At 46.0% G+C, this 13,439-nt stretch overlaps 3 protein-coding genes across 4 annotated transcripts; all 3 read right to left on the bottom strand.

Annotated features, from left to right (window-relative positions):
* Nucleotides 1-462: 462 nt before the first annotated feature.
* gja9a (gap junction protein alpha 9a) lies at nucleotides 463-2,248 on the bottom strand. Its single transcript, XM_057045136.1, has one exon. It carries the CDS (start codon nucleotides 1,837-1,839, stop codon nucleotides 463-465), a length of 1,377 nt encoding a protein of 458 aa, XP_056901116.1. The 5' UTR covers nucleotides 1,840-2,248.
* A 1,501-nt stretch (nucleotides 2,249-3,749) lies between these two features.
* On the bottom strand, nucleotides 3,750-7,741 carry rhbdl2 (rhomboid, veinlet-like 2 (Drosophila)). 2 transcript variants are annotated; one of them, XM_057044893.1, is made up of 9 exons: nucleotides 7,611-7,628; nucleotides 7,286-7,520; nucleotides 6,629-6,872; nucleotides 5,908-6,056; nucleotides 5,491-5,603; nucleotides 5,293-5,393; nucleotides 5,078-5,138; nucleotides 4,939-5,000; nucleotides 3,750-4,539 (listed from the first exon to the last, which is right to left on the bottom strand). In XM_057044893.1, exons 3-9 carry the CDS (start codon nucleotides 6,857-6,859, stop codon nucleotides 4,360-4,362), a joined length of 897 nt encoding a protein of 298 aa, XP_056900873.1. In that variant the 5' UTR covers nucleotides 6,860-6,872; nucleotides 7,286-7,520; nucleotides 7,611-7,628; the 3' UTR covers nucleotides 3,750-4,359. The 2 variants fall into 2 exon arrangements, with proteins under 2 accessions (XP_056900873.1, XP_056900874.1); XM_057044894.1 differs by lacking the exon at nucleotides 7,286-7,520 and having other exon boundaries at nucleotides 7,611-7,741.
* A 393-nt stretch (nucleotides 7,742-8,134) lies between these two features.
* Nucleotides 8,135-12,767, bottom strand: akirin1 (akirin 1). Its single transcript, XM_057044895.1, has 5 exons — nucleotides 12,392-12,767; nucleotides 9,629-9,775; nucleotides 8,977-9,105; nucleotides 8,685-8,756; nucleotides 8,135-8,600 (listed from the first exon to the last, which is right to left on the bottom strand). Exons 1-5 carry the CDS (start codon nucleotides 12,594-12,596, stop codon nucleotides 8,590-8,592), a joined length of 564 nt encoding a protein of 187 aa, XP_056900875.1. The 5' UTR covers nucleotides 12,597-12,767; the 3' UTR covers nucleotides 8,135-8,589.
* Nucleotides 12,768-13,439: the final 672 nt, after the last annotated feature.

Consider the following 13,439-nt stretch of genomic DNA (forward strand, 5'->3'; position numbering starts at 1 on the left):
TGTTGCCTTTCTATCAGCTCGAACCAGTCTGGCCATTCTCCTCTGACCTCTGGCATCAACAAGGCATTTCCGCCCACAGAACTGCCGCTCACTGGATATTTTTTCTTTTTCGGACCATTCTCTGTAAACCCTAGAGATGGTTGTGCGTGAAAATCCCAGTAGATCAGCAGTTTCTGAAATACTCAGACCAGCCCTTCTGGCACCAACAACCATGCCACGTTCAAAGTCACTCAAATCACCTTTCTTCCCCATACTGATGCTCGGTTTGAACTGCAGGAGATTGTCTTGACCATGTCTACATGCCTAAATGCACTGAGTTGCCGCCATGTGATTGGCTGATTAGAAATGAAGTGTTATCAGCAGTTGGACAGGTTTACCTAATAAAGTGGCCGGTGAGTGTATATACTCGCTGTCCAGGAGTGATCTCAGCCAGATGGAATTGGAAACATTCCCATTTTCAGTTTAAATTTGCAGGTCTGGCTCCCGACTGCTGCTGCTTTTGCTCGGTGATGATGTTTTGCAGTAAGAGGGGGGCAGCGTGGGGCTGTGCGCGCAGCCCGAGCTGGAGCCATGCAGAGACTCCGCCGTGGAGCTACGGCTGAGATGGCGGACGCGCTGGTTTGGCGACGTCTGAGCGCACAGCTGCTCGCCGCTGCTTTTTGCGCCCTCGTTTGAATCCGCGTCAGAACTCTTCCCCTCCGGCACCGTGGCGCATTTGAAAGAATGAGCCCTCCAAGGCCTCCGCGGTGCGCTCACTGGCAGCGGGGGGGCTGGTTTCTGTTGGCACTTTGGATAGTCTGGGCTGCCACTGTCACTGCGCTCTTTTTCCTGGCTGTGAGGGAGAGAAAGCTTTGCATGGATCGTGCTGCACCCTTTTGGGCTTTGGGCCAAACATGTGGAATCCCCCAGATGTGGTTGATTGGACAGCTCACTCAGGAGAGGAAGAGCCGCTGCTGGACCAACGGCTCCTTGCATTAGGTTGCCATCAATTGGGGAAAATGTAATCGTCATCTTCCGGCCCGCACTGGCGCAGAGTTGCGCAACAGATTCCTTTCCCCCCTTAGAGATAAAGTCATCATCGAGCTCATCCTGTAATTGCGGGTAAAGATCCAAGATGCCCTGTTTAATCCACTTGTAGCCAAGATACGCCATCTCCAAAATGTTAAGGAAGAGGGAAATTGCGGCGATGAACTGCATGAAGACCATGAAGACGCTTTTCTCCGTCGGCCTGGAGACGTAACAGTCCACAGCATTAGGACAAGGATCCCGCTCGCACTTGAAAAGTGGGTAGAGGTGAAACCCATAAAGGACATATTGGCCCGTCATGAAGGCCACTTCAACAACGGACCGGGTGACCACATGTGCCACGTAAGTGCGCAACAGGGATCCCCGGAGCGGAGCTTTGTTCAGCTTGCCCTGGTCGAGCTGCTTCACCTCCCGTTCAATCCTCTTCCTGGCTTCGGCCAGATCCACGTCCACCAACTCCAGCTCCTTCCTCAGCAGGACTTTCTTTCTCTGCCGTGCTTTCTCCAGGGCCCGCAGTCTGTACAGAGCGTGGCCCATGTAAACCAGCGAGGGGGAGGACACGAAGATAACTTGCAGCACCCAGTAGCGGATGAGGGAGATGGGAAAAGCCAGGTCGTAGCAAACGTTCCTGCATCCCGGCTGCTCGGTGTTGCAAATGAAGTCAGCCTGCTCGTCGTTCCACACGTCTTCGGCCGCCACTCCGAGGACCAGCATGCGGAAAACGAAGAGAAGGGTGAGCCAGATCTTGCCCACCATGGTGGAGTGAATGTGCACCTCCTCCAAAATCCCTCCGAGGAAGTTCCAGTCTCCCATCTTCACTCTGCCATTCTGACTAAAATCAGTGAGAAAAGGATCAAAAATTGAAATAAAAAGAACTGCAGAGAAATAAAACACTAAATATAACAGTAGGTAAAAAATCTACATTTCTATATATAATGGAAATAACACAAGCTTGAAAGTAAGAAATGGCCTGACTGGGCTTGTACGTCTAATCAAATCATCTCTTCCTCCTCTTACATCCTCCCGTCTAAATGGTCCCCATAGGCCGTGCGTTCCCTTTACCTCACAGCAGCGGCGTGGACAGACTGTCGGTGCTGGTTTGGAACACTTCGGGCCATGTGGCCCCGTAAAGGTCACCAGTAAAAAAGTTTTTTAAAAAATCATTGGTGACCTCCACCAGTCCTGGCGTCTCACCCAAATCCCGGTGACCCGACTGTGCTCCACAGCTGCCAGAAACAAAGTTGGAAAAAAGTGAGCGGCTGAGGGAACGTTGCCAACACTAGTCTGAAGAGAGGAAATCAATAGCAACAGCTCCGCTGGGGTATTTGGCTCATGGCCTCTGCATGGCGGGGTTAAAACCGGCTGCAACACATATACCAATAAGCTCAGCAGGTCCAGACTTTGTGTCTGTCTGAGTAAGTTTATTCCTTTTTAATTCTTATGGAGAGTCAGAAGGTTGCAGCACTGAATGTATTTAGATGTGCTGATTTTAAGCATCTGAAATTGTACGATAGCCGCTGTTACAGCCTAAGTATGTATTGTAAATCCAGTTTAGGATGAATTGTTCTGTTTTGGATTATCAGCTCCATATATGGAAAAGGGGACGGTATCCCCCAAATGATTAGCACCAATCATTTATTGACACAGGACTCATGTAATCAATAGTCGTCTCATGTAGCGGTCAGAGAGCCATTGTGTCCAGTTCCACGCTGTGTTGCCCCCTTTAAAAACGAATGTTGTTGAGGCCGTGCACGCGATTTGACCGGTTCTGCTGCAGTAATGGTAATAAATGTGTCTCCACACTTTCAAAATGTCCCATCGGAGGACAGTCGTAACCTAAGATGTTAAATGTTGCTATGAGGTAAGAAAAAGGGAAACCAAAGCAAAACTCTCAGCAGGTTCATCTTGCATCAGGATAGAAAAACATCATGGACACTGAGGGTTTAATTCACTCACACACTCACACTCTCTCACACACACACACACACAACCTTCCTCTTATGGTCACTAATCAATTTTTACTTGCACCTAAAGTTAATATAACTGCACGTGTTTCATTCAACACACAAATTCCATGTTTGTTTTCTAAAGCTTATCATTTATTAAATTGGGGGGTGGGGGAATCGAACCTGTGTGTGTGGTAGTTTGGTAACTAAATACGAACTCTGCTCTTCCCAGGAGTCCAGTGGCTTCAGTTTCTTCTTCATGGAGCAAAACTATTCTCCTGGTAGTTGTTGACCCAGATGTTGATGTGACTCCTGCTCCGACACATCTGTCTCACTAAAGACGTCTGCGCGCTATGTTGTATTAATGCCCGTTTCTACAGTATAATAGTGACAGAGGCGTCTGGGCACTGTGCCACATACGTTCATCACCCACGGTTTCAGGGTCACCGCAGAATGTCTGATAATTGAATATTGATGGTTGAAGTTACATTGATGTGCTGGAATCTATGGAACTTTCCATACTTTAAAAGAAGAAAAATGGCTCAAGCTGGAATAAAGCTGCAGATTCACGTGCCTCTAGCTGTAATTTTAGGTCATTACTGTTTTTTTATGGAGATATGATTAAATCAGTATGTTGTAACACCTGATGGGTGATTTTTATTGTTTAAAATGACTAGTTGCTGGAAAGATGAGCAGGTCAGACTAATTTTACATTTTTACGTGCTGCATCTATAGATCACGACACTAAGGCCTGCTGACAAATCACATTCTTCCATGTTTTAGCCATTTTCTTTTATTAAAGTCTTCACAACTTCAGTCTTTTGAGGAATCAGAGCAGAATCATGCACATTCTTGAATACTGAAAGACTTGGAAGTATTCAACAAAAAATAAGCACCATGGAGTTAACCGTAATCCAGGCAGTCTAGCGAAGAGTCAACTGGACTGACGAAATGCAAGCGGAAGAGATTTTGCCTTTCATCACAAAGGCTTCTTCTATCTGGAATTATGTCCAGTTGACTCTTTGCTAGACTTTATGGATTAATATAACCTGGATGAATGAGAACCTAGGACAGAGTTAACAATAAGGTTTACAAAACAATCCGAGCTTATTTAATATTTATTCAGGAACAATAAAGTAGGTCAGAAGTAGATTAGAAGTTTTTTTCCCAAAAGTGTGGTAAAATATTAAATACGTTCTGCAATGCTGCAAGCTAACAGCAGGAGGCGTCATTTAACAAAACCTGAAATCCATCTTTTATTAAATGACGTTAAATGAAAACTAAAAATTAAAAAAAATATCCTATCAAAGTTCCTGCCATCAGTAAAATGAAGGCTTGTTTAGTTCCTAAAATTATGGCAAAATTGGTGGTGTAAAAACATATGATCTTACAAGGCTGGGCTCAGGAAAATGTTGAAGAGCACAGCAAAAAGCACAAAGATGACATAGGCCACGATGCACAACCAAAAACGAGGGTCTTTAAGTAGCTTCTGGTTGTAGGCGCTGAAGAAGACATAACCAATGGACATTCCAGCTAAAATGCCTCCAAAATGAGCCACAAAGGACACCTAGAAAAGATTGTGAAAAGTCAGGGTTTAAACAATGAAGCACAGACCCCCCCCCCCCACACACACACACACACACACCCTCCAAGCTTGTAGAACCAGTTTAACAGCCCAGATGTATCAAGAGTCACAGAAATGACATGAAAGGGTCTGTATCGAAAAAGAAACTGCGCTCCCAAACCCAATTGTCCCTTCTTACTATCAGTTTTTAACGCTAACAAGTTCTGTGATCAGTATGTGTTCAGACAGAGTGAATAAACAAGTCCCGGGAAGCTGATCCTGTTTATAGCCACACGCTAATTACAACCATCACCAAACACTGTCAGGCGTTTAGAGATTAGCTAGATCCCACTTAGGCTCTTTCTCAATCTGGTTCTCTGCTGCAGCACACGTCGGTCGTACCTTCAAGCCCGACTCTTCGGCGGCAAATCGCCTGTAGAAGGCGAATCCAAAATCGGTGCCAACTAAAAAGGGGAACAGGTGTCGGAATGGAGCCTTTTAAAGCAGCAGAATAATAACAATAATAAATCGTGCAACTTACCCAGTATCACGATGGCAAGAATACGAAATACTCCGAGGAGAGGAATCATCTCTCGGAAATTCTGTGGATTAAAAAAAAGATTGTTGTTGTAATAAAACAGACTTAAATTAAGTAAACTAGAAACGATCATATGACATCTAGGACTGAACCTATTCGGAAGTGGACACTGTGCAAGTCAGGGAAGAAGAGTAAGTGGTGTATATTAACCAACTTACCACCACTGCGTTCATAAAGTACCCCCCTATTAGGGCGTAGACGCCCCCAGAAGCACCCACCAAAGCACTATGAGGATCAAAGATGGAACTGCACAAAGAACCTGGGAGAAAAATGGAAAACCGGTGCAGAATCTGAGAAACCAGACAAACACCACCACTAAAAAAGCCATCCTGTGGAAAGCTGCGGCGCTGCCCCACCTGCCAGGACGCCTGCCATATAAACCATCCCCACTTCAAATCCTTTGTGGACCAGTTCCAGCGGGATTCCCAGCAGCAGCTGCATCAGCAGGTTGCCCACGATGTGCTCTACTCTACATGGAGGTGGAGAAGAGAGGAAACACTTAAACAACAAAGGAAGAGCAACATCAGAACACATTTAAACCACAACTACAGTCTTAAAGTCCTGCTGGTCGGGCTTCCCAGGGTTCCCATGGCGCTCGGTCACGTGATTTCCAGTGTTTTGACAGATGAGTAAACAGTTAAGTTCATGAACAGTGTGGGGGGGGGAAGGGGAGGTTTGGTGGCGAGGAGAAGAGGAGAACAACCCCACACAAATGAAAGGTTTGGTCCAGTTGCCGTCGTTTCCGATAGCGAGCCGAGGGTTCTGACGCTCACCCGGCGTGGACGAACATGTAGGAGATGAAACGCCACGCTTCCTGCCTCTTGTCGGGCTGGTACGTGAGCGGGCTGTTCCAAATGCCCTCATCCAAGGTCACCCACTGCTTCTGCGGCTTCCACACGGCGTAGTAGACAAACACCGACAACTGGACAGAAGGAACAAACACAGAAGGCTGAGATGCGCGTTCGCTGGAGGGGTGGCGGGAATACGTGTGGACGGCAGAGAAAGACGAGGACAGCGGAAATCCCAAAGTCAACCGTGGGAAAAAAGCGACTTCTCACACAGACACTGGCCAGAGGAAGGAAGAGAGTGACTCAAATCTACAGGCGTCCCTCAAAGAGGGGACTCTGCTCTAACGCGATCGTCCCGTTAGCCGCGAGGCTAAAACGGCTCATCCATACAGCGGTGTTTAAAAACTCCACCTATCACTAACATATAAGGCCCGTGAAACAAGCTAGAGGAACAGACGTCTGGGAGGAATTACAATAACCAAAGAAAAATTCCCCTTTTAAGCAGCAGATTTGAAAATCAAACGTCAGCGTCTGATTTTCACAAATCAGTTCCCCAAAATAAAAGTTCCACCACACAAATATGGAAACATTAATGACTTATTGGGCTTAAAGAGGCCCAAAACTAAGATGAAGCAACAGGAGCTGCAGCTTGGAGATCCTGAAACAAGGCAATTCTAGAACCAGTAACCTTTAAATGTGCCTCTACCTCTGCAATACTGATGAGGATGATGAAGATGGGGGGAGGGCAGCAGTTGGCCCTCTCCAGGTACTTGCTGCGAGCATCTTCAGGCAGCATCCATCTGGAGACGGACTCCTGGAACTTCTCGCAGCAGCCCACCTCCCTGTCGCCGTCGGGTCGGTCCGCTCCAGGCCGGAACTTTTTGCCGTCGCGGTCCACGGGGAGCGGCTCTTGCTGCTCGAGGTCGATCTCCTCCATCGCTGCTCCGAACCTTCAACAGAAAAGCCCAACCAAACAGTAGTTCAAATGCATTTGATTTGCTTTATTTCCAAAAATACCCCAGAACAGTGAGCCCGTTCAAAACTCACTACAATTAAAACGAATATGTTGATGGATTATCCAGCATTTAAAAAGAAAAGGAAAACGATGGGAAAGCCAACAAGATATCACTGAATATTATTCTTTAATGCAGTATTAAATGGGAATTTAAACTGTCACCCACTGCGCGCATTCCAAGTGCTGGAGGGAAACTTTCATTTTAACTCCTTCATAATAAAGCCCACGTTGAACTAAAGGGTCTTTTCCTATTTACAGGGCGTTACTGGAGTCGGGGCAAACGCATATTTACATTTCAGAGTTTTCTAACTTTTGGAAGCTCGCTTTTATTAACTGCGGCGGACTCACCTAATCCTTTACCATGAAGAGTACAGATGCCTCCGAGTGGTGGAGCAAAAACCGATTCGTTTGGGGTCTAAATGTGCGTTTCGAGAGAGAGTTCAGCTCTTTTCCTCCATGTTGTCAGGCGAGCCGAGGAGTCTCCAGGAGATTTGAACACGGAGGTCGGAACAAACAACAGAAAACGCGGTTGCAGATATATATAGACCTCCTGACGCTCTTTCCTGCATCCGACTTCCTTCCTCTTCCCAAACAACAAAAAGATATTATCTATTTTCTCGGCTACAGTCGATTTTGCAATAGCGCGGTTTGAGCCTGGAACACAACAGCTTACCTGCTCACCGGGCCACACCTGGGATCCGTGACGTCACCGCCAGCGGCTCAGCTTTGGGTTTTCGTTTCTGTCTCACACAGAAATGAAAGGAGAACGAAAGAACAAAGTTCGCCATGTGGCCCATTATTAGCCCCACAATCTCGGAAATTGAAGTCAGTGCATTTAAGTTATAATTGCATTTACCCACTTCTACCACCGGGTGGCGCCAAAGCACAAGTAGCAGCGTGCACGGTCGATTCTCCTGCCAGAAACAGTACTTGGTAGGATGTAATAGGTTTATTTCCGTGTTTCCATATTCACATACATGCATTCTGACAAAACTAGCAATATACACAACAGTATATGTTTAAATCAGCATAAAAGTCCAAAGATGCCCTTCCCTGACTGGTCTTGTAATGTAATCAAGACCCTTAAGTTTGTTCTTCACTGGATTCTCCTTGAAACTCAACAACACACTTATTGTCATCCACACGAATGACGACAGAACCCCTTAATTTTGTACAACAAACGACCCAGCCAAAAGGTTTTGATCACAGAACTTTTATTTTTTTCAAAAGGAAGAAAAATCCACATTCTCAGGTAAAGACTGTAAGGGAGGAGGCAATAATAGTGGGACAGTGTGAGAAGCAGGAGCCTTTAAGTACAGCTGCTGAAGGTTATACATGAGCCAAAAAGCTTTTTTTCTACAGCGCCAGCAGAAGATTTGACACACATCTGCTTAAATCACAAATTCCAGAAAGAGCATATTAACATTTGGGGGGAAAAAACACTGTGGGCTTCAAACATACTTTCAGATTCTTCCAACTTTTGGCCAGCAGCAGTTTTTGTGAAGTTAGAAATCAACCTTCGCGTTTAAAAAAAACAAAAAAAAACCATGGCACCCAAACAGTTTGAGATGGTGGGATTAAAAAGGGAGACCAAATAAAAATAGAAGAGCAGCCATATTGTGAGAGGAAGCTGGGGTCTCATCGATGCTAATTCAGGAGACGTCTGAAAGACACGGAGAGCATTTTAAAAGAGGCCACGGCAGCAGGTTCAGACAGTCGCGAATGAAACATGAGTCGGGATACTCACAACTAGCAGGCCGGGCTCCATATCTTCGCATGATCTGATCTTGTGTGAATTTCACAAAAGACTCATATTGTTCTGCAAAAAGAGGAAAGATAAGATGAGCGTGTGCGTCTAAAACAGAAAGTTGAGCCTTTTTTGATTCCGGCCTTTTAACGGGAGCGCACGGAACATTCTTAAGACACTTGAATAATCGTGCAGCCTTTATGGTGCTTATCTGCGCCGGGAACTATAAACAGATCGCACGTTGCCATGGACACCAGCACAGCAGACGTCATCAGCTCCCTCTTTTGATTACCTGCAAGTTTTGTGTTGAGGATCTGTTCGTACTCCTCCCTGATCTTCTCCTCGTGGTCTTTCAGCAGCCGCTCGCACAGGTAGCTCACCTGCTTCAGTGTAAACGACGGCTGGTCCTTTCTTGAGGCACCTGGTGGACAGAACCACGGATGAGCCGTGGACTCACATCAGGCAGGAGTCACAGGACGGGATGACAGCGAGGTAACACGGAACCAACAGGGTGACTGAGGGGTCAATTCTGACCACGAATGTGTCCGTTTCCACGACAACTGAAAACCCTGTTTTTACACTGGAATGGCAGGAGGACAGGAAACACTGTGGGATGCATTCCAGACCTTTGTAGAAGTATGTGGGCTTTGGTCCTACAGGGTAGGACAGAACCTTGGGATGGATTAGGGTTAGACACTCCTGGATTAGGTGATCGTGAATCACCAGCAGGTGTGGCTTGCTGGTCACCTTAGAGGCCAGATTAGTAACAATCAATATGATCTCTGAGGAAATGACCCTCAAATGACCCTTTAAAGCTTATGCGCCTTAAAAACTACTCCACCAAAAGCTCCAAATAAATAACCCTGACCCGTCACTGCTATTTGGGCTCTCTAAAACAGCTTCATGGGACACGAGGAGGAATCTGTCCACGCAAATCCACCTACCTGGTGGGGAGCTGGGAGCGTGGAGGGAGGAACTGGGGCTGGGAGCATCGCTGGAGCTACAGGCCTCAGTCTGGTTGAAGGCCCCTTCCAGCTGTCGCCGCCTCTGGATGCGGCTATACTCTTGACGGAGATTCTGGAAGATCTGCTCTGTGGGCGGAACATAAAACAAAGAGCAATGTCTCAGTTATTCAACATATGGCGTGAAAAGCTATTGCAGCATCGACACCGAGGAGGAAATTAGGAGTCCTGGGGGAACAGGAAGTGTGTGCGCACAGAATTTCAGCGCCTCATTTGCAAGCTTGAAGCTATACTTTTGAATATAAGACCTCATTTAAATGCCCTGTTGTCTTCCATCCGCGCAGCTTAAACGTGACTCAAGAGACACCTGCAGGATCCAGAGCTAATAACTCGTATGCGGGAGGTCACGTCACCCAGCGTGTTGTGTCTATCTGGTGAGCGGCACCTCTTATCTTGGGTGGGGAGGGAGGTGAGAGCACACTTCAAACACCACATGTTCTTGTCTGGAGGAAGGAAACTAGATGAAAATTAATTTCTACTCAAGAATGCCATGTTGGCAAAACGGTTTGTTGGTTTTTTTTAAACGCACCAGTATAATGGAGTTTGAGTCACTGATGTTTTGGGAACATAGCAATGAACCTCCTTTCTTTCTAAAGGGGAGGTTTGCGTTTCTTTTCATGGATGTTTACGCAGTGTTTCCTGGGGGAAATCCTGCATTAATCTTGCCATTGTTTTTTTAAAAAGAAAACCACTTGCTGCTACTTGTGTCCTCTGATCGACCGAAACTGAAATCATTGTCTTTGCAGCCGTTCATTAAAAACAGTGACCACGGTCCAGAAATCAAGGCTACAGCAGACAATTTACACTTTCATCTGGATAAAATGGTGAGAAAATCATTCTTCAGCTAGTTACTCTGGTTCTGAGGCACAGCTGAACATTTAGCAAAATTCCTCTTTCGTTATTTATCCAAGTAGTTAAACTACAGTCAGTGCTTGGCAACCGTGACCGGACCACAAGCAGGCACGGCGATTAATCAGAGGTTTCCAGGAAGAAGGAAGGAGGAGGAACCACAGAAAAGGGCGCAACTAAGGTCTTACGCGGTCAAAACACATGAAGAGGGCAGGATCGGCCAGACTGGCACGGTGGAAAGAGAGCAAAACAAACGACTGTTGACTCGGATCCAAATGGAGCTTGGGATCTATCAAAGCGGCATTTTCGACTATACCTCGGTTAGATTTCCGTTCTGGTCTCGCTGTAATCAAATACGAAGAGCTGGGAAGAGCAGGCAGGGGCCGTGGGAGCGTGACAGCTGCATTCTGAGTAAATACAAAAGCTCCCGAGCTCAGCTGGAATGGGCAACTCCAGCCAGGGGCTTCTTATTGGGTACAATCTATGTTAAGATCACACTGTAGATGACTCTGATCCTGTTTAAATAGGTGCAAGGACGAGGCTCAATATATCACTTTCATTTCACCAGTATGGCGGAATAACTTGCACAAAGTGACACCATCAAGACAAGAACAAGGAACCGATATATCCAAAGCTTAAACAAGTGACACCAGGAACGTTGCACGCTCCGGTCATGAAAATGTCAAACGGCAGTAAAAGACTCCACTAACATTAACTGATGCCAGTAACTTCTGGGAATGGAGCAAGGGTCATCACACAGGCATGCATATTAATGTTAACCCCAGCATATTCCACAGTAGGAAGTCAATGCAAACAGCAGATAAATGCACAGGAGGGACGGGGGGGGGTTACCAACAGAAAACTAAACCTCACTGCCACAATCTTTAGTGTGCAGAATGCACAGTGCAAGTGAAGGCAACACGGACACCCAGGACAGAATCCTGACAATGACAGCAGTTAAATCACAGCCTTGGATTTAGCGTGCAGAGTCTGTACTTACGGTTTATCTGCATTCAGTAAAGACACTTTCACTTTTCAGACAAAATGTCAGAAATGAATGACTCTTAGATTGGCGAGTAGAATTTAAAACGCTTTAGCCCATTTATACACTGGTCAACTGCAAAGAATTTATCTTAAACGCCCGCCGCCCCATATCTTCTATAGCAATGCTGATTACCGGTGTTAAATGTAATTCGACGAATTTAAATCTTGACCTGGGCCTGCAGAGGACCGGAATGGCTGGGGTGTACAGTCGGAACCCCCCACCTCGGTGTAAGACAATTGTGGCACTAAAGCCAAGAAACATTAGCCCAGCAGTCTTCGTGAACAGCCTGCAGTGATGGGCTCGATGCCCCGGCACCGCTCGTCTCCTCGGGAGAGCCAACATGCTACGCCGTTAGCCGGGCGCTTAGGCTAATATTTTCTTTCATCGCATTTTTTAAAATGCGATCATTCGAGGGCAGAGCCGTTGTTAACATCCCCAGAAGTGGAAACTATAAACTGCCAGCCGCATGAATTCAATTTTATTCACTCGCCAACTCAAAGCGTTCTCGGAAGCAAACGATCATTAGCTGCTCAACAATTCCACGAGCCGGAAAGAGAACAGCTTTGTTATTCGGTGTGCGAATACATTATCAACATTTACATTTCGTGAGTTAGCATTATAAGAGCTTTTCGTTTCCATACGTTAGCTTTCATGCGTTAAGGTTGAGCCTCCAACCCCCATTCTGACTCTCAACTTGCTAGCTATCCATTCCACTCCACCCAAACCCCCTCCCCCATAATACCCACCCTTAAAAACGAAGAGAAAAGGAGAAATGCGTCTTTATTCCTTACCTGGGGTGAGACGGTGTTCACCTCCTATGGCTGAGGGAGACATCGAATGTGTAGGACTGTCGACCGGGGGACGGAGGTTGCATCTTTGTGGCGACGGAGTGCTGGGAGTCCCCGGTAGTGGATTGCACCTTCTCCGCTTGGGAGACTGGGGACTGAGGAGGGCCTCAAACTCCATCGACCGCTTTAAAGTAGCCCCACAAGCCATGTTGGTCAAACAAAACGATATAAAAACAGTCTAGGGAAGAAAAAACACCCAGAAAGCCGGGGTATTCGGTTGTAGACCGTAAGCTTATTAGTCCTTGGCTTTCTTGGGCCGCTCTTCCTCTCCACAACAACGGATTTTCTTCTCTGAATAGTAAAGCCCGCAGCCGAGCCTGCCTGCTCAATTTTTAAAACGTCACAATGGCAGACCGTTCCATGTGGCGAAACGGGGGTGACTCGCAAACGGTTCGTTCAAAATTTTTCACTTTTATTAAACATAACGATCAGACGGGCGTCTTCATTTCAGTTTTTACCTGGATTGTTTTGAAACGGAATGTAAAACGGATGACAACTTGCCGATTAAACGGTTTTACCATTTTTGACTCCCACCTGCTGAGGCGATTCATTGTTCTCGCGTTGAACTTAAATCCAAGGTTCACGAGACGGGGATGAGAAAATTTGAACAATTAAAACGTCAACTTCCGAGTCAGCCAAATTGGGACATCGTGGAAATTATTTAGATTTCTATGAAAACCGTGATTACATTTTTTTAAAAATTGCACTCTGGCGTGTCCATATATCACATATAGTCTGTTACGTGTATTAGAAATACCATTTGTAATATGTTGACGATGTCTTGCAAAATAAAGAGCACATGCCTAATATTGTAAGTATGCTAGTCCCCCCCCCCCCCCCCACACACACACACACACTTAAAAGGCTGATATGATTTTTTTTTAAAAAAACATTTCAACAATTTAAAAAATTCAGTGGTATTAAGTAAATATATAAACGTCTTCTGATGGTGATAAAGACTATGGTAGCAGAAAATTTGTGTCAAAGTCCC

This window comes from Takifugu flavidus, chromosome 10, assembly GCF_003711565.1.
Source record: "Takifugu flavidus isolate HTHZ2018 chromosome 10, ASM371156v2, whole genome shotgun sequence".
Lineage (NCBI taxonomy): Eukaryota > Metazoa > Chordata > Actinopteri > Tetraodontiformes > Tetraodontidae > Takifugu > Takifugu flavidus.